This window comes from Theropithecus gelada, chromosome 3 (assembly GCF_003255815.1).
Source record: "Theropithecus gelada isolate Dixy chromosome 3, Tgel_1.0, whole genome shotgun sequence".
NCBI classification, from domain to species: Eukaryota; Metazoa; Chordata; class Mammalia; order Primates; family Cercopithecidae; genus Theropithecus; species Theropithecus gelada.
In genome coordinates this window covers 13,567,037-13,593,010 of record NC_037670.1, presented here as the reverse complement: position 1 = coordinate 13,593,010, position 25,974 = coordinate 13,567,037, and the positions used below count along the sequence as shown (strand labels likewise).

At 41.9% G+C, this 25,974-nt stretch overlaps 1 protein-coding gene across 5 annotated transcripts in view; it reads right to left on the bottom strand.

Moving 5' to 3' along the window:
* The window catches only part of LOC112621194 (cytochrome P450 3A5), a 44,657-nt gene extending 23,225 nt beyond the window's left edge, over window positions 1-21,432 (bottom strand). Inside the window, exons 1-2 of one of the 5 annotated variants that reach the window (XM_025380522.1) lie at window positions 21,234-21,304; window positions 16,710-16,803 (exon numbers count right to left, since the gene is read on the bottom strand). In XM_025380522.1, coding sequence (XP_025236307.1) covers window positions 16,710-16,803; window positions 21,234-21,304 — 165 coding nt within the window. Of the gene's footprint in view, window positions 1-2,402; window positions 2,574-16,709; window positions 16,804-21,233 lie in introns of those variants that run through there. The other 4 variants (XM_025380521.1, XM_025380520.1, XM_025380523.1 and 1 more) reach the window with 4 other exon arrangements.
* Window positions 21,433-25,974: the final 4,542 nt, after the last annotated feature.

Below are 25,974 nucleotides of genomic sequence, written 5' to 3'. Positions count from 1 at the left end.
GTTGATAGCAGAAGATGCAGTATGGCATGTAAGAGAAGTAATGATAAAACATCCCAGAGAGTTGTATTAAGACCTTGCTTACTCCTCTTTAGAGGTTAGCCTTCAAGGCAGTATAGGTGCCAAACATTTTGTAACCATCCAGTGACTTATAAAATGTGATAAAAGAAAACTAAGAAATTTCATGAAGGTCAGGGTTTGGAGGACTCAGCAGAGGCGGCATGGGCAGGCCCAGTCATACATTTGGTTCCCTGCCCTAGAACAGTTAGTGGAAGTGCTTGCACCACCTGCCAAAACCAGGGTGGCCTTGGGTATTCCCACTTCAGTTCCCTCCTTTGTTGTCACAGCCATGTCAAATCAATGACACTAATCTCTGCTCCTGAACCTTAAACATGTTACCTGACCTCTCAGGTGAGGACAAGCTATTGAGTTAATGTGTCAGCAGCACTGGCGCCCAAGGAAAGATCTTGGTGAGTATATAGACTCACATGATACCATGTCAAGGCAGACGCTGGGCTGGGCGAACTCTTGTTTCTTTTCAGCTCCCGTCTGTTTGGTAGAGTAATGCTGCTTTTGGTTCCAATGAAGAGGCTAACAGAAAAGCCAGTCATCTAGTGCATGTAATTGTGTTGGCCTAAGGAGGGCATGGTCTACACTGCAGTATCTGACTCCTGGGCTGCACCAGCATTGTCTAAGGCTAAGGTATTGTCTGCCCGGCTGCCCAAATCTGTAGTGACAGCCCCACAACATGGCAGACCACACACAGAGTGACACAGATGGTGCCCCTGTGTCCAGGCTTGAAGCAGATGAGATGCCAACCGGTTTGCCCTTTGAGTGACGTCCACTGTGGGGCCAGGACCCATGACTACCTCTTTGCAGTTCTACCCTGAGAGCTGGGGAATATTTTCTCACTTCATACTGATCCTACCTGGATGCCTTGCCTTTGCTATCGTCACTGGCTCACAGTCTTGCTTACTCCCTTGCCCTGAGAGTTTAAGCTAATCTGCTAGGCAGGTATTTTCGAAAAGGAGGTATTAAAATAAATGGCCGGGCAGGTATATTTAAAAGGACATTTGTGCAGTCTTGTCTTAGAGGTATACATTCGTGCATTAGACTAATATTTCTGACATTTAGGAAAGGTGACATTATTTTACACACATTTATTGTCACAAATACTGAACTAACAGCCCTCTTTTTATCATCCAGAAGGAACATGCTGGGAATAGTCTATCTCCAAAAAATTCTGGTTTAAATAGGAATGAATTTGAATCATATCAATTCATTTAAAAATATTAGACAATGGAAACCATGTTCCCACAACTCACTGAATTCCTAAGCTTTCTGTGAAAGAATTAAAATGAGGTTTATATTTTCTATTTTCATGTCATTGTGGTTCCCTACTCTTAGTAAAAGTCAAATTGAGGTAGAAGTCAAATGTGATAGATTGAACCTCCACTACCCACAGTGGAAAGTAACTCTTCTCTCCACCTGCTCTAGGATGCCAGGAATCCCACCAGTGAGAGGGTTCATCCTCCTGTACTGTAACATAAAGGGGAAAACATGTACAATCCAAATTGGCTTTCACGGCTCCTGCCTTTTCAGGCTGCTAGCAGATTCCCATTAGGTGAGAAACAAAGCTCTATATTAATCCTAGCCTCCCAGAAACCAGAGGAAAAAGATTAAAGCAAAGAATAAATCTTCAGAACTTCCTCCAAGTCTCCTTTGCCCTAGAGATTAATCATTGCAAGATAAATAGTTCTGTGTATGACAGGGTGGAGAAGTGACTCATAGGATGGAGGGGATTTTCAGGGGCATGGCACAGGAAAGAGGGAAGAGCCAAGGGACAGCTTCCCCTGAAGTATTGGTGTTCTCTGGTGCATTATGTAAATGATGTCCTGGGGTGGAAGGCAGGGGAGCAGGAACCACCGGGTCCACAGGGGACAGTACATCTGCACATCCCTTCCAGCAGACACAGAACCCGGAAAACAAAGATAAAGCGACAAAAACGCAAGCCACTCCCTCCTGCTCCCAGAAGCCCCAGAGCCTGGGACGGGGATGAGGATCACACTGCCCGTCGTGATCAGTAGTTTGTAATCTGCCTCTGCCATATTTTCATTGATTAGTCTTCGTGAAATCTAAGCTAATCCGATCATTCCCACTACCAAATGCTGTCCCTAAACCCTCCTAGTCACCAAAATTAGAGGGTGGATGGGAGAAATGCTTACTTATTCATTCATAGATCTGCGTAAAATCAATAATAACCTCTCTATGTTTGTAGCGTCCAACAATTGTACTACTTCTCCTTGAACATCTCTTTTGATCTTCTAAGCAGATAAGGGAAAAGGGGCCCGATTAGCACCCCAAGTCCAAGGAAACAGAGGAGAGGAGCCTGGACAGTTACTCACAGATAGAGGAGCACCAGGCTGACAGCCAGGAGAAGCCAGGTTTCCATGTCCAAATTTGGGATGAGGTCCATCGCCACTTTCCTTCTTCAAATGTCTCCTCTGAGTCTTCCTTTTAGCTGCGTGCTGCTGTTTGCTGGGCTGTCTGCCTGGAGCTTCCCTGCCCCGCACAGCAGTCTGCAGCCAAGCTGCTGAAATGTTTCTGTGCTGGAGAAGGAGGCGGGGCTGCAGCTGTAGCCAATAGCAAAGAATCACACACACCCCTTTGCTGACCTCTTTTGAGTTCATGTTCTATGAGGAATCATAAAAACCTTAATCAGTGTTAGTGGGGAGTCCAAGGGTTCTGAGTTCTTATCAGAAACTCAAGCAGAGCCATTGGCATGAAATCTGTTAACTCTCCTCTCACCTGCCCTTGTCTCCATGGCCACCCTCATTCCAGAATAATTGAAATCCATCCTCACAAGCCACACCTCCAGATCTTTACCCATGCAATTCCCTCTGCCTGGAGTGTACCTGTGCCCTCTAGATGACTCCTACATGTCCTTCCATGTCCAGCCAGACAGACCCCTTCTGTTAAAATCTTTCCTTACCAACCTCCTCACACAGATGTCACCATTTTCTCCTCTGGGTGCCTCCTATCCCCCTCACACAGTCCCATTGTTCTCTTTCCTCTCTGCCGCCATTGTGGGTTTCTGTGCCTGTTTCCCTCAGCAGAGGTGAGCTCCTCAAGGGCACAGTCTGGTATTATTTACTGTCATGACCCTGGTCCCTAGCAGGGTACTGTACATACGGTGGGTAACCAGGAATGTTGGTGGAGTTGACTTGGGTGAGATTGCTGGGCCCCCGTGTGTCATCCCCTCTGACTCTGTGGTGATAGCAATAAACTAATGGTTACTTGGGACTCAAATGCAGCCAGCACTGTGTCCCAACCCACAACATTGGTCTTATTCTGCAAAGGAAAATAATAGAAGGCATGTTCTGCCACTTAATTCCTCATAAGGTAACATAACATGAAGAGACTTACCTGTTGAGAGTTGTACTGAATGTGTCAAGGAAGCTACTGTGTATCAGAGGAACACCCAACCACCTTGTGCCTCTCATCTGTTCATTCCTGTATTAAAGCATTCATCACGTATTTTAAAAGCTGTGCTCCGAGTACTTAGGGTACAAAATTAACTAAGGCCCAGACATTAGCTCAATTGTTTTGATTTGTAGATTCCACAAGTAAGTAAGAACATACAATGTCTGTGTTTCTGTGCCTGGCTTATTTCACTTAACATGATGACCTCCAGTTCCATCTATATTTTTACAGATAACAGGATCTCATACTTTTTTCATGGCTGAATTGTACTCCATTGTGTATTATTGGAGTACTTTCTTTATCCATTCATCTGTCGATGGACACTTAGGTTGCTTCCAAATCTTTGCATTTGTGAATAGTGGCTATAGTGTACATGGGAGTGATGATATCTCTTCAATATACGGATTTCCTTTCTTCCAGGTATATATCCAGCATGGGGATTTCTGGATATCATGGTAGCTCTATTTTAATGTTTTGAGGAACCTCCAAATTGTTCTCTATAGTGGTTGTACTAATTTACACCAACAGTGTACAAGGGTTCCCTTTTCTCCACATTCTTGCTGGCATTTGTTGCTGCCCGTCTTTTGGATAAAATTATTGTAGATCTTTCCTTATTTTGGATTTTAAAGTTTGATTTCTCTCTCTTTTGGCCCAGTTATGCTTGGGATCAAACAGTTTTGGTAACACAAAAAACCAGCTCTTGCTCCAGTTTGACAATGAAACTGTTTTCTAAGTTAAACAAACAAACAAAAAAACATTTTAGCTGGGGTGAGATGATATCTCATTGTAGTTTTGATTTGCATTTCTCTAATGACCAATGATGTTCAGCACCTTATCATATGCCTATGTGGCATTTGTATGTCTTCTTTTGAGAAATGTCTATTCAAATCTTTTGCCCATTCTTTGATTGGATTATTAGGTTTTTCCCTACAGAGTTGTTTGAGCGCTTTATGTATTCTGGCTATTAATCTGTTGTCAGAGTGTTAGTTTGAAAATGTTTTCTCCCATTCTGTGGTTTGTGTCTTCACTTTGTTGATTGCTTTCTTTGCAGCACAGAAGCTTTTTAACTTGATCTGATTCCATTTGTCCATTTTTGCTTTGGTTGCCTGTGCTTGTGGGGTAGTTTTTCAGAAAGTTGAGCCCAGACCAGTATTCTGAAGAGTTTCCACAATGTTTTCTTGTAGCAGTTTCATCATTTGAGGTCTTAGATTTCAGTCTTTTTTTTTTTTTTTTTTTTTTGGGACAGAGTCTCACTGTCTTGCCCAGGCTAGGGTGCATTGTCATGATCTTGGCTCACTGCCACCTCCGTCTCCTGGGTCCAAGTGATTCTCCCACCTCAGTCTTCTGCGTAGCTGGGACTACAGGCATGCACCAGAATGCCCAGCTAACTCTTGTATTTTTTGGTAGACATGGGGTTGCACCATTGTGGCCAGGCTGGTCTTGAACTCCTGACCTCAAGTGATACACTGGCCTTGGCCTCTCAAAATGCTGGGATTTCAGGCATGAGCCACTGCGCTCAGCCAGATTTCAGTCTTTCATCCACCTTGATTTGATTTTTGTGTTTGGTGAGATATAGGGGTGTAGTTTCATTCTTCTGCATATTAATATCCAGCTTTCCCAGCACCAGAAGAGACTGTCTTTTCCCCAGTGTATGTTCTTGACAACATTGTGGAAAATGAGTTCTCTGTAGGTGTGTGGAATTGTTTCTGGGTTCTGTATTCTATTTCATTGGTCTATGTGTCTGTTTTTATACAAATACCATGCTGTTTTGGTTATTATACCTCTGTGGTATAATTTGAAGGTAGGTAATATGATTCCTCCAGTTTTGTTCTTTTTGCTGAAGACGGCTTTGGCTATTCTGGGTCTCTTGTGGTTCCATACAAATTTTAGAATTTTCTTTTCTATTTCTTTGAAGAATGTCATTGGTATTTTGAGAGACTGCATTGAATCTGTTTATTGCTTTGGGTAGTGTGGACATTTTTAACAATATTAATGCTGACAATATATAAGCATGGAATATCCTTTTTGGTGTCGTCTTCAATTTCTTTCATCAGTGTTTTACAGTATTCATTGTAGACATGTTTCTCTTCTTTGATTAAATTTATTCCTAGGTGTTTAATTTTATTTGGGGTTATTGTAAATGGGATTACATTTTTTATTTTTGCCAAATTGTTCACTGTTGGCATGCAGAAATGCTACTGGGTTTCGTATGTTGATTTTGTATCCAGCAACATTACTGAATTTGTTTATTAGACCTAATAGTTCTTTGGTGGAGTCTTTAAGTGTTTCCATATATCATTTGGAAATCATTTTCAAATATCATTTCCAAACATTACTTGGAAATCATTTGAACATTTTCTGGCTTCCTGGCACAAAATATATCCTAGGCTTATCTTGAACATTCTTAATCCTGGCCCTGGAATTAGCCATTTCTCTAAGGAACTCTGGTTCCTTTCAGTGGAAAATGGTATTCATAAGCCAAGATCGGGGCACTAAATGTGCTTATTGCTATTGAAATGTCATTGTTACCTAGCCCTATCAGTGGAGAGCAGTAGGACATATGTGTTTTTTGTACACACACACAAACACATACATACATGTATGTCTATCTAATGATCTTGTCCTCTATCTGTTATCTTTCTATCACCTATCTAACCATTTATATATCTATAAGGATATGAATATACATAGATACATCCATTTTAATCTAATTTCATAGGATTCATGCTAGTTTTCTCCCTTTCTGAATCCATGACTCTTTTCTGCAAAAGTGACACACCTGGCTTCCAGTATATTTACTTATTTGATCAATCCCCTTTATGTAGTGAAACCTCACCCATCCCTTCCCACTCATGGATGTCCTCCTCACCTCACGTGGGTTCTCCATGCCCTATTTAGGCTCTGGCTGCTCTTGCAAGCTACACCTCTGTGTCGACCCTTTCTCTGCTTGCTTGGACTCCCACACACAGGCCAGGCTGTCTCTCCATATGAACACCTACTTGGTCCTCACCCTACTTGGTCTCTGACTTGGAGCCATCATGACTCTCTCTTCTCTACCTTAATGTGTGGCCACCATCTGGCTGCCACCCACCTAATGACTTTAGGACTAAATTATTTAGGAAGGGAAAGTAAAGGAAGGAGTAGGAAAAGAAAAGGAATCAGCGCGTTTAGCCTGTTGCCCAATCGATTGACCAATCGACTGTTTTTTATTAAGTGTTCATTGCATTAAGAGAGTTGGGAGTTGAGAATGGAATGCAAGAGGTGTAAGAAAACATGTTTCTTGTCTCCCAGAAATATTAGGGGAGATGGATTGAAAATATTAAATCAAAACTAATAATATAATAAGGAATTCAGTTGTATGTTACAAAATATATGTGCTTCAAAAAGGCATAATTTGGTTTTTTTTTTTTTTTTTTTTTTTGAGATGGAATCTCACTGTGTCACCCAGGCTGGAGTGTAATGGCGCTATCTTGGCTCACTGCAACCTCTGCCTCCCAGGTTCAAGTGATTCTCCTGCCTCAGCCTCCTAGGTAGCTGAGATTATAGGTGCATGCCACCACACCTAGCTAGTTTTTGTATTTTTAGTAGAGATGCGGTTTCACCATGTTGGTCAGGCTGATCTCGAACTCCTGACCTCAGGTGATCTGTCCATCTCGGTCTCCCAAAGTTCTGGGATTACAGTCGTGAGCCACTCTGCTCAGTCAAAAAAGGCATAATTAAACTGTGAATATTCTTTCTAAACAATGGGCAAAGTCACAGTGGATTAACTCTCACCTATGTTGATAATCACATTGGAATTCTGACAAATGTCCCACACCAACAGTGGTTAGAATGATCCAAAATATTTACTTGTTGGTTTTCAGTCATTCAGTTCTATAGATTTCTCCTTAATGTGCAGGAAAGTATCTGATGATACTTTTGTTAAGAGGTTTTTATTAATTTTTAACATAAAACTTATTATAGAATACTCCAGATAAAACAGGTGATATAAATGTCACTGTTAGAGCCATCAAAATAATTCTTATTTTCATTAATAACTGTGGATGAAATTATTGATAAATGTTGATTCTCTTATCAGAGCTCAGGAGTAGTTAATGGTGCTAACTAGGGGTGGCTGAGATTGTCCTATGACAAAGAAGCCAAATCTACTACTCCAGTACTGATTTAGTCTCCTTTATATTCCCAAGTATAACAGTCTACACAGACAGTGAGAGAGCTCAATGCATGTACAGAATCCCTGGTTATTTATGCAGTACATTGGATGAAGCCCGTCTTCATTTCAGAGTACTATTCACAAAGTAATTTGAGGTCTCTGGTGTTCTGGGGCACAGCTTTCTTGAAGAGCAAAGTGGAAGTCCTTAGGGAAATTCAGGCTCCACTTATGGTCCCATCCTTTGACTCAACGTTTAGAATAATGGGTTTTTCTGGTTGAAGAAGTCCTCCAAAGCGTAATTTCAGCGGGATCTGCAACAGTTAAAAAAACATATTGAGAAGCATTAAATAAAGCAAAAGTAGAAAGTATAGCATCAAAGTAAAAAAAAAAAAAATCCATTACTGACTATGCACATAGTTGGTGACCATTACAAATTATGTGCAAATTCAGGGAGGTAAAGCAAGACAAAGATGTTCCAAGGAAAATATGAGGAGGATTTCATATCAGTTTTGAAATAATTCTCCTTCGCTGCAAAGATCCATAACAAGGGTGACGCCACACCAAAGTTGGAAAGGCAGTTGCTGGGCAGGTGCCCTTGCAGAAATATTTTTGTGTAAGGTTGGGATTGCCTTGTGTAAGCTTGTGGTTTCGCAAAGCGTTTGTGACAGTTGTGTTATCAGGCACAGAAGCATGGGAATCCCCTCTTCATAGCCTGCTTTGATTTGTCAGGATTTTTAAACACACACTGACACACACACACACACACACAAACACACACACACAGAAACACACACGTGACATCATTTTGGTTCTGATAACATCCAGATTCGCTATTGTTAAACTTTTTGAGGTCTTCAGTCTAAACTAGGCTGGGAGCATTGTGGTTACCACTTTTCTCCAGGCTTTGGTGGCCCAGGGACTCTCAGCATCATGTTCTTTCCAGTGTCTCCCCATTCCCTTCTTTTATTCTTCCTTAGGTGCCCTTTTATCACATGCATTGTCTCAGACCCTCTAATATGTCTTCATAAATGCATGGCATTATCTCCTTCCCATCTGAATACACTTTCAATTAAAAGCCAAAACTCTTTCATAGAGACTTTGGATTTAACGTGCTTTTGAAAGAAGTGTTGAGAGATATAGAGAAACAGAATGGGAAGCCATTTATGCTCTGCTGTTCTGTTTTTTTGTTTTATTTTGTTTTTTAACTTTCTCTGCAAGTATGGAATTTTTCTTTCTTTTTTGTTATTAAATTAAGACTTTTTAATGCAAGGATATATAAGTATTTCTTTGTCTGTATCTTTCTGCTGTATTTGAAGAAATGCTGAATATTCTTAAACCATTGTGTTCCCTGATGGGCTGATGAACTGTGATTTTGTAAGGTGTCCTCAGCCAACTGCAGCAGCTGTTCCCTGACAGAGGGGCTAGAGGTTTGGTGAGAGCAGTGGAAGAGGTGCAGTGTTGTGTTCGTTCACTAGAAGCAAGAGGGAGAAGGTTTTGCCTCTTTGTACTTCATCGTCTCTCAAGTCCTCAGCAACCACAATGCTGGCTGCGGGGTGCTGTGGAGCTGGCACAGCCCACACAGACAACACAACTGAGTAGAAAGAACACACAGCTCTGGATGTCCATGAGCCCCACAGCAATTGCCCCTTGCGACATTTAGTCCTTGTGAGCATTGGATGATTTACTTGCCTTCAACTTTTCATGGACCTAATATTCTTTTTGATAATGAAGTATTTTAAACATATAAAACATTATGGAGAATGGCATAGGAAATACCCATGTATGCACCACCGTACGTAACAAACGCTCTCCCTTCGTTTCTAACATTGATCTCTTTGAAGAGCTCTTTGGTCTTTCAATGTCTCTTCCCTGTTTGGCCCACATTACCCTTCATCGTATGAAGACTTGAATGACTCCTATGTCAGACTCTTGCTCTGTGTCACACCCTAATGAACTAGAACCTAAGATTGTTATGCATTGCACAACTGGGGGATTATGTAACATCAGCATCAAAGTCTGGCTTCCTGGGTTTGGCTCCAACTGTAGAATAAGGCTGTTGATGTTTAATCAACTCTGTTTTTTCCACACAGGTTTTATAAGGGTCAACAACCTGTGCTGGCTATCACAGATCCCAACATGACCAAAACAGTGCTAGTGAAAGAATATTATTCTGTCTTCACAAACCAGAGGGTAAGCATCCATTTTTTGAAATTTAAATACTGATTGATTAAATTTGTATTTTGAAATTCTTATGTATCCATAGACAGTTACCTAAAAAAAATGTCAGGAAGGTTCCATGTACACTTCGTACTGTCCCACCTGATGGTAACATCGTGCAATTGTGCATAACTATAAATACGGTATATCCATGTTACGATAGTACAGGAAATTGACATTGATACTGTTGACAGAGCTTATTCAGATTTCACCAGTTTTATGTGCCCTCATTTGTGTGTATGTGTGTGTGTAGTTCTGTGCAAATTTATCACATTCATAGATTTGTGCAACGACCAGCATGATCAAGATGCAGACCCATTCCATTACCATGTGGCTCCCTCCTGCTATACTACAGTCACAAGTCTTTTTCTCTGACAGGGTCTATATCAGAGCAAACTTTTTTTTTTTTTTTTTTTGAGGAGGTCAGCATATTAATATTTCCATTTCTGGATTTTGCTTTTGGTGTCAAGTTTGAAAGTTCTTTACTTAGCCCTCCTTCCTATATTGCTGTTTTTTCTTCTTTTTCTTTATTTTATTTATTATACTTTAAATTCTAGGGTACATGTGCACAGTGTGCAGGTTTGTTACATAGGTATACACGTGCCATGTTGGTTTGCTGCACCCATCAACTCGTCATTTACATTAGGTATTTCTCCTCCCCCGGCCCCACACTCCCCAACAGGCCCCGGGGTGTGATGTTCCCCATCCTGTGTCCAAGTGTTCTCATACCTAGTTTACTGAGTGTTTTTAGCATGAAGGGCTGTTGAATTTTGTCAAAGGCCTTTTCTGCGTCTATTGAGATAATCATGTGGTTTTTGTTGTTGGTTCTGTTTATGTGATGGATTATGTTTATTGATTTGTATATGTTGAACCAGCCTTGCATCCCAGGGATGAAGCTGACTTGATCGTGGTGAATAAGCTTTTTGATGTGCTGCTGGATTTGGTTTGCCAGTATTTTATTGAGGATTTTCGCATCGATGTTCATCAGGGATATTGGCCTAAAATTCTCTTCTTTTGTTGTGTCTCTACCAGGCTTTGGTATCAGGATAATGCTGGCCTCATAAAATGAGTTAGGGAGGATTCTCTCTTTTTCTATTCATTGAAATAGTTTTAGAAGGAATGATACCAGCTCCTCTTTGTACCTCTTTGTACCTCTGGTAGAATTCGGCTGTAAGTCCATCTGGTCCTGGACATTTTTTGGTTGGTTGGCTATTAATTATTGCCTCAATTTAAGAACTTGTTATTGGTCTATTCAGAGATTCAACTTCTTCCTGGTTTATTCTTGGGAGAATGTATGCGTCCAGGAATTTATCTATTCCTTCTAGATTTTCTAATTTACTTGCATAGAGGTGTTTATAGTATTCTCTGATGGTAGTTTGTATTTCTGTGGGATAGGTGGTAATATCCCCTTTATCATTTTTTATTGCATCTATTTGATTCTTCTCTCTTTTCTTCTTTATTAGTCTTGCTAGCTGTCTATTTTGTTGATCTTTTCAAAAAACTAGCTCCTGGATTCATTGATTTTTTTGAAGGGTTTTTGTGTCTCTATCTTCTTCAGTTCTGCGCTGATCTTAGTTATTTTTTGCTTTCTGCTAGCTTTTGAATGTGTTTGCTCTTGCTTCTCTAGTTCTTTTAATTGTGATGTTAGGGTGTTGATTTTAGATCTTTCCTGCTTTCTCTTGTGGGCCTTTATAAATGCTATAAATTTCCCTTTACACACTGCTTTAAGTGTGTCCCAGAGACTTTGGTACTTTGTTCTCATTGGTTTCAAAGAACATCTTTATTTCTGCCTTCATTTCGTTATTTACCCAGTAGTCATTCAGGAGCAGGTTGTTCAATTTCCACGTAGTTGTGTGGTTTTGAGTGATTTTCTTAGTCCTGAGTTCTTATTTGATTGCACTGTGGTCTGAGAGACAGTTGGTTAAAATTTCTGTTCTTTTACATTTGCGAGGAGTGTTTTACTACCAATTATGTGGTCAATTTTAGACTATGTGCGATGTGGTGCTGAGAAGAATGTATATTCTGTTGATTTGGGGTGGAGAGTTTTGTAGATATCTGTTAGGTTCGTTTGAGTTCAAGTCCTGGATATCCTTGTTAACCTTCTGTCTCATTGATCTGTCTAATATTGACAGTGGGGTGTTAAAGCCTCCCATTATTATTGTGTGGGAGCCTAAGTCTCTTTGTAGGTCTGTAATGACTTGCTTTATTAATCTGGGTGCTCTTGTATTGGGTGCATATATATTTAGGATAGTTAGCTCTAATTGTTGAATTGATCCATTTATCATTATGTAGTGGCCTTGTCTTTTTTGATCTTTGTTGGTTTAAGGTCCGTTTTATCAGAGGCTAGGATTGCAACCCCTGCTTTTTTTTTTTTTTTTTTTTGCTTTCCATTTGCTTGGTAGTTCTTCTTCCATCCTCTTATTTTGAGCCTATATGCGTCTTTGCACGTGAGGTGGGTCTCCTGAATACAGCACACCAATGGGTCTTCACTCTTTATTCAATTTGTCAGTCTGTGTCTTTTAATTGGGGCAGTTTGCCCATTTACATTGAAGGTTAATATTGTTATGTGTGAATTTGATCCTGCAGTTACGATGTTAGCTGGTTATTTTGCTCTTTAATTGATGCAGCTTCTTCATAGCATCAATGGCCTTTACCATTTGGCAAGGTTTTGCAGTGGCTGATAGCAGTTGTTTCTTTCCATGTTTAGTGCTTCCTTCAGGAGCTCCTGTAAGGCAGGCCTGGTGGTGACAGAATCTCTCAGCATTTGCTTGTCTGTGTAAAGGATTTTATTTCTCCCTCATGTATGAAGTGTAGTTTGGCTGGATATGAGATTCTGGGTTGAAAATTCTTTCTTTAAGTATGTTGAATATTGGCCCCCACTCTCTTCTGGCTTATAGGGTTTCTTCTGAGAGATCTACTGTTAGTCTGATGGACTTCCCTTTGTGGGGAAGCTGACCTTTCTCTCTGGCTGCCCTTAACATTTTTTCCTTCATTTCGACCTTGGTGAATCTGACAATTATGTGTCTTGGGGTTGTTCTTTTCGAGGAGTATTTTTGTGGTGGTCTCTGTATTTCCTGAATTTGAATGTTGGCCTGCTTTGCTAGTTTGGGGAAATTCTCTTGGATAATATCCTGAAGAGTGTTTTCCAACTTGGTTCCATTCTCCCCGTCACTTTCTGATACACCAATCAAACGTAGATTTGGTCTTTTCACATAGTCCCATATTTCTTGGAGGCTTTGTTCGTTTCTTTTCACTCTTTTTTCTCTAATCTTGTCTTCTTGCTTTATTTCATTAATTTGATCTTCAATCACTGATATCCTTTCTTATACTTGACTGAATCGGCTATTGAAGCTTGTGCGTGTGTCACAAAGTTCTCGTACCATGGTTTTGAGCTCCATCCAGTCATTTAAGGTGTTCTTGACACTGTTTATTTTAGCCACTCATCTAACCTTTTAAAAAGGTTTTTAGCTTCCTTGCGATGGGTTAGAACATGCTTCTTTAGCTCGGAGAAATTTGCTAATACTGACCTTCTGAAGCCTACTTCTGTCAAATCATCAAACTCATTCTCTGTCTAGTTTTGTTCCCTTGCTGGTGAGGAGCTGCAATCCTTTGGAAGAGAAGAGATGCTCTGTTTTTTGGAATTTTCAGCTTTTTTGCTCTGGTTTCTTCCCATCTTTGTGGTTTTATCTACCTTTGGTCTCTGATGTTGGTGACCTACAAATGGGGTTTTGGTGTGGATGTCCTTTTCATTGATGTTGATGCCATTTCTGTATGTTAGTTTTTCTTCTAACTGTCAGACTCCTCAGCTGCAGGTCTGTTGGAATTTGCTGGAGGTCCTCTCCAGACCCTGTTTGCCTGGGTATTACCTGCAGAGGCTGCAGAACAGCAACTATTTCTGCCTCATCCTTCCTCTGGAAGCCTTGCGCCAGAGGGGCACCCACATATTTGAAGTGTCTGTCGGCCTCTACTGGGAGGTGTTTCCCAGTCCGGCTACAGGGGGGTGAGGGACACATTTGAGGAGGCAGTCTGTCCATTCTCAGAGCTCGAACACCATGCTGAGAGAACCACTGCTCTCTTCAGAGCTGTCAGACAGGGACATTTAAGTCTGTAGAAGCTGTCTGCTGCATTTTGTTCTACTATGCCCTGCCCCCAGAGGTGGAATCTACAGAGGCAGTAGGCCTTGCTGAGCTGCGGTGGGCTCTGCCCAGTTCGTACTTCCAGGCCTCTTTGTTTACACAGTGAGCTACTCAAGCCTCAGCAATGGCCAACACCCCTCCCCCCGTCAAGCTGTAGCGTCGCAGGTCTATCTCAGACTGCTGCACTAGCAGTGAGTAAGGCTGTATGGGTGTGGCACCTGCCGAGCCAGGCGGGAGGGTATCTCCTGGTCTACCGGTTGCTAAGACTCAGTTGGAAGTGCAGAAATCACCCACCTTCTGAGTCAGTCTTGCTGGAAGCTGCAGACCGGAGCTGTTCCTATTCGGCCATCTTGGAAGCGCTCCCTTTGATCAATATTTCAAATGTACTTAACCCTGCCTCTAATTGGGGCTGAAAACAGTTGAATCCAATGAAATCAGACTTGCTGGCAGTTAGAGGAAGCTTATTTAGAGAGGTCATAAGGGAAAGAAGAGAGAACAGAGGAGGTATTTGAAATGGGAAGTTTAAAATCACTCTTGAATTTTCTCAAAGTGTTGTAGATACTGAAAGACTTATCCTTGTGTATAAACTAACTAACTCCTTGTCTTTCTGATGTCTTTTTGCTTTTTCGTGTGTTGTCTCTAAAATCTCATAAATGCCTGAATGATCACCTCTAGGGGCACGTGGGGAAACTGAGGCTGAGGGAAAGTGAGTGAGTGTCAGAAGGGAATGCACAGTCTTTTATCTCTTTGTCCATCATCCTTTTCATTTATTTCATGAGCTCGCTCTGGAATTCTAGCAGAATTAGAAAGTTACAGACATCAGGGACCTCTTTTAGTCTAGCGGATTTAGGTAAGTCTGAGGCATGTTTGTTGAGTGAGAAAAGGAGTGAGTGACAGAATGACAAAGTGGACTCACTTTCCAGTTTCCAGCTTAACATGGAAGTTCTGAGAGAATGTCGCCTCTACACATTGGACACAGCAAATTACAACACTTGCTAAATGTTTTCACTGAAACTTAAAAACAAACCTTCCTGTTTCTACATTTCAGGGTTGACACTTTAGCTATGCAAACAAAGGTCCCAGGAATGTGTATCTTGAGGGTACATCTACTAAAGAGCTGACCTGGAAAAGGTGGTGGGGAAATTATTGCTTTTGCAAAGTGAAAAAATATGAAATTCCTGGCCAGTAATTAAATAACAAAGCCCTCACTTGGAAGAATTGGAATCAGAGAAACAAGCCTCAGGTATGAAGGAAAGATGATCTAAGCCAGAGAGCTGACTGCTGCTGCTGGCCCTGTGGACATGAGCTCATAATTTTCCATCCAGGGGCCAGGCCCTGGGCAGAGCATCAGACCAGGTTAGGCACAAAGGCTCGGCCAAAGTTCACGGTCCACGTGGCACATATTACATTCTATTCAGTGAAATTAAATATTTAATAATTTCATCAAATTATCCCCTTTATAGTGATTTTGTAGCAGGATGAGCCGCAGACAAAACTCCTCAGACACCGAGTTAAAGAAGGAAGGGGTTTATTCGGCCATGGGCATCAGCAAGACTCATGTCTCAAGAGCCAAGCTCCCCGAGTGGGCAATTCCTGTCCCTTTTAAGGGCTCATAACTCTAAGGGAGTGCGTGTGAGAGGGTCGTGATTGATTGAGCAAGCAGGGGGTACGTGACTGGGGGCTGCATGTGCCGGTAATTAGATCGGAACAAAACAAGATAGGGATTTTCACAGTGCATTTCTATACAATGTCTGTAATCTATAGATAACATAACCAATGAGGTCAGGGGTCGATCTTTAACTACCAGACCCAAGGTGCAGCGCCGGACTGTCTGCCTGTGGATTTCATTTCTGCCTTTTAGTTTTTACTTCTTCTTTCTTTGGAGGCAGAAATTGGGCATAAGACAATATGAGGGGTGGTCTCCTTCCTTAATTTTACATGTGATTCTGCCTTTGTGTAAAAAAAAGAAACCCCACAAATTCATTTTGTGCTTAAATATCTGACATTGATAGACAACTACTATCTCATCTCAGTTATATCCACTCCCTGCTCAGACTCACCCATAAGCTACAGCCTTTGAAAGAAAAGAAGTAAAGCAGAACCTCTTTGTTCTGACTCTCAAAGCTGCAGAAGATGTCATGGGGAGTAAGAGCTGGGGTAGAGCCATGGAAATACCTTCAGGGAATTTAGCATTTTTTGGAGAGGATTCAAGCAGGTGAAACTGACCCAACGGTAAATACTTGATTTCCCTAATAAAGTGAGTTTCAAAGCTGTCCAAGAGGTAGGGAAAAAAAGCTACTCCGGAGCTCTTGCTATAGAAAGGAAAGTTTGACTCTCATGTACACAGATAACAAGCCACAACCAGGGGGTCCTTTTCCTACTCTTAATACTAACTAAATATGACTGTACCTTCCTGGGAACCTACATGGGGCAAAAGGAAAATCTTCTTTATGGTGCTCTCAAAGTCTGCACATCAAATTCTGAACATCAGGTTGCTGATATGCCTGAGATTTGGGCTGTTCAACTGAGGCAAACCTGAGGTTCCTGAGAGTTAGCCAGAGGGCCCTGGGGTAAACCTTGCCATGCTCTGGGTGGTGCCTATACACTGTTTCCGAAGGTATAAAACCTCAGACCTTCCTTCTGAGGAAAAGCATTTTTACTGATGGAACTAAGCTGTTCTTTCCAATCATAAGAAGTGAAAGAGCAAGCTCAAAAACACTCACCTGACGGTAGGACAAAGTAGTTCCCAAAAAAGGCAGAGGTGTGGGCCCTGGAATTCCAAGCTTCTTAAAAAGTCCATGTGAATGGGCTCCATATCTACAAAGTGAAACAGAAATCAGGTCTCGGGAATTGTGACTTTATAGATATAGGGGCTGGTGAGTCACTGACGGAGGAACTGGAATGCTCAAGAGAAGGAGGTAACATTAAGGCAATAAATGATAACAGTAACTCCGATGGCAATGATTATGTTTGTTCATCAGGTCCTTTCCCGCCTCCACCATGAGATCCCAAAAAGTTGCAATGACTAGCTGAAAGCAGCAGAAGTCTTCATGGCCCCAATCCTGGAGTGAATACTTGATAAATGTCCTCAAACCTGAGTGCTCCTGAGAGGTTCAGGCAGTAATTCTTCCAGGGCACTTCAGTCCCTTATGTCTGTTTAGTAAGTGGACTCTTCCCTGATTTGGGGAGTCTCATCCTAGGTAGAAAGGGTGACTTTTTTTTTTTTTTTTTTTTTGTCTTCATCCGTGATGATGAGATTTTGCATCACTGCATCCACTCAGTCACAGAGGGTCACTGAGAGCCTATGGTGACCCTGTCTTTAGAATTTGCTAAGAGTCATTTATGCTCTCCCTTCCCTCTAAGCTCTGACCCTATTTTAGGATCTGGCCCTTCTTAAACCGTCATTCACAGAGAGGTGTTGCAGGAGTCACAGAGTCCTTATTTCTACAGATTGACAACTGTGCTCCAGGCTTCCATTGGCCTCATAGAAATGCGAGAACCTTTCAGCTACACCTCAGTCTCTGTGGTCAGATAATCTGGTTGATTTTAGCTACTGGGGAGGATGAGTGACTCATAATTCCCTGAATGACAGTGTGCAGAAGAATCACAACTTAAAGAACCAATTTCCAGGACATTCCTCCTCTTGTAGAATCTAGCCTTCCAACTGGTGATATTCATCTAATAAGCACAGTGCTAGTGGTATGGTCTGAATCTGCCCCTACCCAAATCTCATGCTGAAATGTAATCCCCAGTGCTGGTGGTAGGGCCTGATAGAAGGTGATTGTATCTTTGGGGCAGTTTCTCATGGTTTCATACCAACCCCCCTGGGTGTTTTCCTCGTGACAACGAGTTTTTGTGAGATCTGGTGGTTTAAAAGTGTGTGGCGCCTTCTCCCCACTCTCTCCTGCTTGTGCTCAAGCCATGTAAGATCTGCCTACTTCTTCTTCACCTTCTACCATGATTGTAAATTTCCTGAGGCCTCCCCAGAGCAGAAGTTGCTATGCTTCCTGTAGAGCCTGCAGAACCATGAGACAATTAAATCTCTTTTCTTTATAAATTACCCAGCCTCAGGTATCTCTTTATAGCAGTGCAAGAAAGGACTAATATATCCAGGCATGCTTATTTTTTTCAAGGTGATCAATCACAAAGCAGTCAATTTAGGCCGGGCGCGGTGGCTCAAGCCTGTAATCCCAGCACTTTGGGAGGCCGAGGCGGGTGGATCACAAGGTCAGGAGATCGAGACTATCCGGGCTAACATGGTGAAACCCCGTCTCTACTAAAAATACAAAAAACTAGCCGGGCGCGGTAGCGGGCGCCTGTAGTCCCAGCTACTTGGGAGGCTGAGGCGGGAGAATGGCGTGAACCCGGGGGGCGGAGCTTGCAGTGAGCCGAGATCGCGCCACTGTACTCCAGCCTGGGAGACACAGTGAGACTCCGTCTCAAAAAAAAAAAAAAATAAAAAAAAAAAAAAAACAAAGCAGTCAATTTATTGCCTCTGCACATCAAGTATCTCTGTAGGAAAACTCATTAAGGCTGGTTCTCCCTATGGCAGGCCTGCATGCAACTCATCTTTGATGGGTCATGTATGGACTCCCCCAACTGGGGTTTCTGGATGTGTGAAGACCTTCCCAGTCTGATATTACTGAGGAATGGAAGAGTGGAGGAAGAAGAAAGGCTGATGGAAGAGGTCGCCATCCATCAATTCAACCTTGAATCTGCTAGTCCCAAAAGATTGGCCCCAGAGAGGCAAATTAGGAAAATGTGGCTGAAAAGTATGGTGTGCATAAATGGATCTATATGCCTCATATGTGCTTTCAGCTGAAAGACAGGCACCTTCTAAAGTCCATGTGCCTTCCTGTTGATAGGAAAGATGCAGTATTCCACATAAGTAACCATAAAATGTTCCAGACAGTTGAATTAAGACCTTGTTTTCTCTTCTTTAAAGGATAGCCCTTAAGGCAGTATAGGTTCCAAACATTCTGTACAAATCCAGTGACTCTGATAATATATGGTAAAATACAACTGAGAAATGGCCTGGAGGCTCGTGTTTGGAGGACCCAGCAGAGGCCGCATAGCCAGGCCCAATAGTGCATTTGGATCCTTGCCCCCAGAACAGTTAGTGGAAGTGTGTGCATCGTCTACTGAAACCAGGGTGGCCTTGGGTTTTCTCACTCCCTTCCTTTGTTGTCACAGCCATGGCAAATCAGTGACACTAATCTCTGCTTCTAAACTTTCTACATGTTACTTGACCTCTCAGGCCAGGATAAACTATTGAGTTAATGTGTCAGCAGCATTGGCCCCCCAAGGAAAGATCTAGGTGAGTGTCTAGACTCACATGGTTCCATGTCAAGGCAGAGGCTGTGCTGGGTAAGCTGTTTAGTTTCTTTCCAGCTCCCCTCTGGTAGAGTAATGCTGCTTTCGTTTTCAATGAAGAGGCTAACAGAAAAGCCAGTCATCTATTGCACTTAATTGTGTTGGCCTAAGGAGGGCATGGTCTACACTATAGCTTCTGACTCCTGGGCTGCACCAGCATTGTCTAAGGCTAAGGTATTGTCTGCCCAGCTGCCTGAATCTGTAATGACCACCCCACAACATGGCAGACCACACACAGAGTGACACAGATGGTGCCCCTGTGTCCAGGCTTGAAGCAGATGAGATGCCAACCTGTTTGCCCTTTGAGTGACGTCCACTGTGGGGCCAGGACCCATGAGTATCTCTTTGCAGTTCTACCCTGAGAGCTGAGGAATATTTTCTCACTTCATACTGATCCTACCTGAATGCCTTTGCTATCGTCACTGGCTTACAGTCTTACCTACTCCCCTGCCCTGAGAGTTTAAGATAACCTGCTAAGCAGGTATATTCAAAAATGAGGTATTAAAATAGACTTGTCAGGCAGGTATATTTACAAAGACATATGCAGTCCTGTCTTAGAAGTATACATTTGTGCATTAGACTAATATTCCTGATATTATTCTGGAAAGGTGATGTTATTTTACACACATTTATTGTCACAAATACTGAACTAACAGCCCTCTTTTGTCATCCAGAAGGAACATGCTGGAAATAGTCTATCTCTAAAAAATTCCGGTTTAAAAACGAATGAATTTAAACCATATCAATTCATTTTGAAATGTTAGACAATGGAAACCATGTTGCCACAACTCACTGAATTCCTAAGCTTTCCGTGAAAGAATTAAAATGAGGTTTATATTTTCTATTTTCATGTCATTGTGGTTCCCTACTCTTAATAAAAATAAACTTGTTGTAGAAGTCAAATGTGACAGATTGAGCCTCCACTACCCACAGTGGAAGGTAACTCTTTTCTCCACCTGCTCTAGGATGCCAGGATTCCCACCAGTGAGAGGGTTCGTCCTCCTGTACTGTAACATAAAGGGGAAAAAATGTCTAAAATCCAAATTGGCTTTCATGGCTCCTGCCTTTTCAGGCTGCTAGCAGATTCCCATTAGGTAAGAAATAAAGCTGTATATTAATCCTAGCCTCCCAGAGACTGGAGGAAAAAGATTAAAGCAAAGAATAAATCTTTAAAAACTTCCTCTAAGTCTCCGTTGCTCTAGAAATTAATCATTGCAAGTTAAATAGTTCTGTGTGTGACAGGGTGGAGGATTGAGTCATAGGAGGGAGGGGATTTTCAGGAGCATGGCACGGGAAAGAGGGAAGAGCCAAGGGACAGCTTCCCCTGAAGTATTGGTGTTCTCTGGTGCCTCATGTAAATGATATCGTGGGGTGGAAGGGAGGGGAGCAGGAACCACCGGGTCCACAGGGGACAATACATCTGCACATCCCTTCCAGCAGACACAGAACCCAGAAAACAAAGATAAAGCGACAAAAACGCAAGCCACTCCCTCCTGTCCCCAGAATCCCCAGAGCCCGGGAAGGGGATGAGGATCACACTGCCCATTGTGTTCAGTAGTTTGTAATCTGCCTCGGCTGTGTTTCCATAGATTAGTATAGGTCAAGTCTAACCTAATCAGATCACTCCCACTACAAAATGCTGTCACTAAACCATCCTAGTCACCAAAAATAGAAGGTGGATGGGAGAAATGCTTATTTATTCCTTCAACGATCTGCATAAGAACAATAATAACCTCTCTGTGTTTGTAGCGTCCAACAATTGTACTACTTCTCCTTGGACATCTCTTTTGATCTTCTAAGCAGATAAGGGAAAGGGGGCCCGATTAGCACCCCAAGTCCAAGGAAACAGGAGAGGAGCCTGGACAGTTACTCACAGATAGAGGAGTACCAGGCTGACAGCCAGGAGAAGCCAGGTTTCCATGGCCAAATTTGGGATGAGGTCCATCGCCACTTTCCTTCTTCAGCTGTCTCCTCTGAGTCTTACTTTCAGCTGCGTGCTACTGTTTGCTGGGCTGTCTGCCTGGAGCTTCCCTGCCCTGCACAGCAGTCTGCAGCCAAGTTGCTGAAATGTTTCTGTGCTGGAGAAGGAGGCGGGGCTGCAGCTGTAGCCAGTAGCAAAGAATTGCACACACCCCTTTGCTGACCTCCTTTGAGTTCATGTTCTATGAGGAATCATAAACAATTTAATCAGTGTTATCGAGGAGTGCAAGGATTCTGATTTCTTACCAGAAACTGAAGAGAAGCCATTGGCATGAAATCTATTAAATCTCCTCTCACCTGCCCTTGTTTCCATGGCTGTCCTCATTCCAGAATGTTTGAAATCCATCCCCACAAGCCACACCTCCAGATCTTTACCCATGCAATTCCCTCTGCCTGGAGTGTACCTGCGCCCGCTAGATGACTCCTATACATTCTTCCAAGCCCAGATAGACAGACCCCTTCTGTTAAAGTCTTTCCTTACGAACCTCCTCACACAGATGTAACCATTTCCTCCTCTGGATGCCTCCTATCCCCCTCACACAGTCCTATTGTCCTATTTCCTCTCTACCACCATTGTGGGTTTCTGTGCATGTTTCCCTCAGCAGAGGTGAGCTCCTCAAGGGCACAGTCTGGTATTATTTACTGTCATCACCCTGGTCACTAGCAGGGCTCTATACACACAGTGGGTGACCAGAAAGTGTGGTGGAGTTGACTTGGGTGAGATTGCTGGCCCCTGTGTGTCATCCCCTCTGACTCTGTGGTGATAGCGACGGCCTAATTGTTGCTTGGGACTCAAATGCAGCCAGCAATTGGTCTTGTCTGGAAAGGAAAATAATAGAAGACATGTTCTGCCACTTAATTTCTCATAAGGTAACATAACATGAAGAGACTTACCTGTTGAGAGTTGTACTGAATGTGTCAAGGAAGATACTATGCATCAGAAGAACCCCCAACCACCCTGTGCCTCTCCTCTATTCATTCCTGTATGAAAGCATTCATCATGTATTTTAAAGACTGTGCTCCCAGTACTTAGGGTACAAAATTGACTAAGACCCAGACATTAGCTCAATTGTTTTGATTTGTATATCCGACAAATAAGTGAGAACACGCAATGCCTATATTTCCGTGCCTGGCTTATTTCACTTAACATAATGACCTCCAGTTCCATCCACGTTATTACAAGTAACAGGATCTCATGCTTTTTTCATGGCTGAATTGTACTCCACTGTGTATGAGTAGAGTACTTTCTTTAGCCATTCATCTGTTGATGCACATGTAGGTTTCTTCCAAATCTTGGCAGTTATGAATAGTGGCTATTGTGAACATGGGAATGAAGATATCTCTTCAATATATGGATTTCCTTTCTTCCAGCTATATACCCAGCACAAGGATTTCTGGATCTTATGATAGCTCTATTTTAATGTTTTGAGGAACCTCCAAACTGTTCTCTATAGTGGTTGTACTAATTTACACCAACAGTGTACAAGAATTTCCTTTTCTCCACATTCTCGCTGGCATTTGTTATTGCCTGTCTTTTGGATAAAAACCATTTTAGCTGGAGTGAGATGATATTGTAGTTTTGATTTGCATTTCTCTAATGATCAATGATGCTGAGCACCTTTTCATATGCCTATGTGGCATTTGTGTGTCTTCTTTTGAGAAATGTCTATTTAAATCTTTTGCCCATTTTTTGATTATTAGGATTATTAATTTTTTTTCTGAAGAGTTGTTTGTGTTCTGTGTATATTCTTGTTGTTCATCTGTTGTTGGAGTGTTAGTTTGAAAATATTTTCTCCCATTCTGTGGTTTGAGTCGTCACTTTGTTGATTGCTTTCTTTGCAGCACAGAAGCTTTTTAACTTGATGTGATTCCATTTGTCCAGCTTTGCCTTGGTTTCCTGTGCTTGTGGGGTATTACTTCAGCATTTTTTGTACAGACCAATGTCCTGAAGAATTTCCACAATGTTTCCTGTAGCAGTTTCATCATTTGAGGTCTTGGATTTCAGTTCTTTTTTTTTTTTTTTTTTCCTTTTATTGAGACAGAGTCTCACTCTGTTGCCTAGGCTGGGGTGCGTTGGCATGATCTCAGCTCACTGCAACCTCCACCTCCTGGGTCCAAGTGACTCTCCCACCTCAGCCTACTGAGTAGCTGGGACTACAGGCATGCACTACCATGCCCAGCTAACTTTTATATTTTTTGGTAGAGATGGGATTTCATCTTGTTTGCCAGGCTGGTCTTGAAATCCTGACCTCAAGTGATCCACCCGCCTCAGCCTCTCAAAGTGCTGGGATTACAGGCATGAGCCACCGCTCTTGGCCAAATTTCAGTCTTTCATCCACTTTGATTTGATTTTTGTGTCTGGTGAGATATAGGGGTCTAGTTTCATTCTTCTGTATATTGATAGTCAGCTTTCCCAGCACCAGAAGAGACTGTCTTTTCCTCAGTGTGTGTTCTTGACAACATTGTCGAAAACAAATTCACTGTAGGTGTGTGGATTTGTTTCTGGGTGCTCTATTCTATTTCATTGGTCAACATGTCTGTTTTTATACAAGAATCATGCTGTTTTGGTTATTATACCTCTGTAGTATAAGTTGAAGTCAGGTAATATGATTTCTCCAGTTTTGTTCTTTTTGCTGAAGATTTGGCTATTCTGGGTCTTTTGTGGTTCTACAGAAATGTTAGAATTTTTTCTTCTATTTCTTTGAAGAATGTCATTGGTATTTTGAGGGATTGTGTTGAATCTCTACATTGCTTTGGGTAGTAGGGACAGTTTTAACAATATTGATTCTTACAGTATGTAAACATGGAATATCCTTCTGTTTTTGTGTCTTCTTTAATTTCCTTCATCAGTGTTTTACAGTATTCATTGTAGAGATCTCTCTCTTCTTTAAGTTAATTCCTAGGTATTTAGTTTTATTTGTGGTATTGTAAAAGGGATTACTTTTTTATTTTTGCCAGATTGTTCACTATTTGCATATAGAAATGCTACTAATTTTTGTATGTGGATTTTATATCCTGCAACTTAACTGAGTATGTTTATCAGTCCTAATAGTTCTTTGGTGGAGTCTTTAGGTTTTTGCAAATATCATTTGGAATTATCATTTGGAAGACTTTTTCAAATATCATTTCTAAACATTACTTGGAAATCATTTGAACATTTTCTTGCTTCCTGGCACAGAATGTGTCCTAGGCTTGTCTTGAACATTCTTAACCCTGGCCCTGGAATCAGGCATTTCTCTAAAGAGCTCTGGTTCCTTTCCGCAGAAAATGGTATTCATAAGTGAAGATCTGAGCACTAAGTGTACTCATTGGTATTGAAATGTCATTGTTACCTAGCCCTATCAGTCAAGAGAAGTAGGAAATATATGGTTTTTTTTGTACACATACACAAACACATACATACATGTATGTCTGTCTAATGATCTTGTCCTCTATCTGTTATCTATCACCTATCTACCCATCTATCTATCTAGAAGGGTATGAATATACATGAATACATCCATTCCAATCTAATTTCATAGGATTCATGCTGGTTTTCTCCCTTTCTGAATCCATGACTCCCTTCTGCAAAGGTGAGAAGCCTGGCTTCCATCGTCCTTAATATATTTACTTATTTGATCAATTCCCTTTATGTAGCCAAACCTCACCCATTGGTTCCCACTCATGGATGCCCTCCTCACCTCACGTGGATTCTCCATGCCATATTTAGGCTCTGGCTGCTCTTGTAGGCCACCCCTCTGTATGGACCCCTTCTCTGCTTTCCTGGACTCCCACACCCAGGCAGGTTGTTTCCACATGAACACCCACTTTGTCCTCATCCTACCTGGTCTCTGACTTGGAACCACCATGACTCTCTTCTCTACCTTAATGTGTGGCCACCATCTGGCTGCCACCCACCTAATGCCTCTAGGACTAAATTATTCAGAAAGGGAAAATAAAGGAAGAAATAGGAAAAGAACAGGAATGAGTATTTTTAGCCTTGTTGCCCAATCAATTGACCAATCAACTGTTTTTTATTAAGTGTTGTTTGCATTAAGACAGTTGGGAGTTGAGGATGGAATGCAAGAGATGTAGGAAAACATGTTTCCTGTCTCCCAGAAATATCAGGGGAGATGGGCTGAAAATATTAAATCAAAACTAATAATATAATAATGGCTTCAGTTATATGTTACAAAATATATGTGCTACAAAAAGGTGTAATTTTTTTTTTTTTTTTTTGAGATGCAGTCTCACTCTATCACCCAGGCTGGAGTTCAGTGGGGTGATCTTGGCTCACTGCAGCCTCTGCTTCCCAGGTTCAAGCAATTGCCTGCCTCAGCATCCTGGGTAGCTGAGATTACAGGCATGTGCCACCACGCGTAGCTAATTTTTGTATTTTTAGTAGAAATGGGGCTTCACCATGTTGGTCAGGCTGGTGTCGAACTCCTGGCCTCAGGTTATCTGCCCGCCTTGGCCTCCCAGAGTGCTGGGATTATAGGCATGAGCCACTGTGCCTGGTCAAAAATGTCATAATTAAACTATGAATATTCTTTCTAAACAATGGGCAAAGTCATAGTGGATTAACTCTCACCTGTGTTAATAATCAAACTGGAATTCTGACGAAGGCCTCACACCAACAGTGACTACAATGATCAA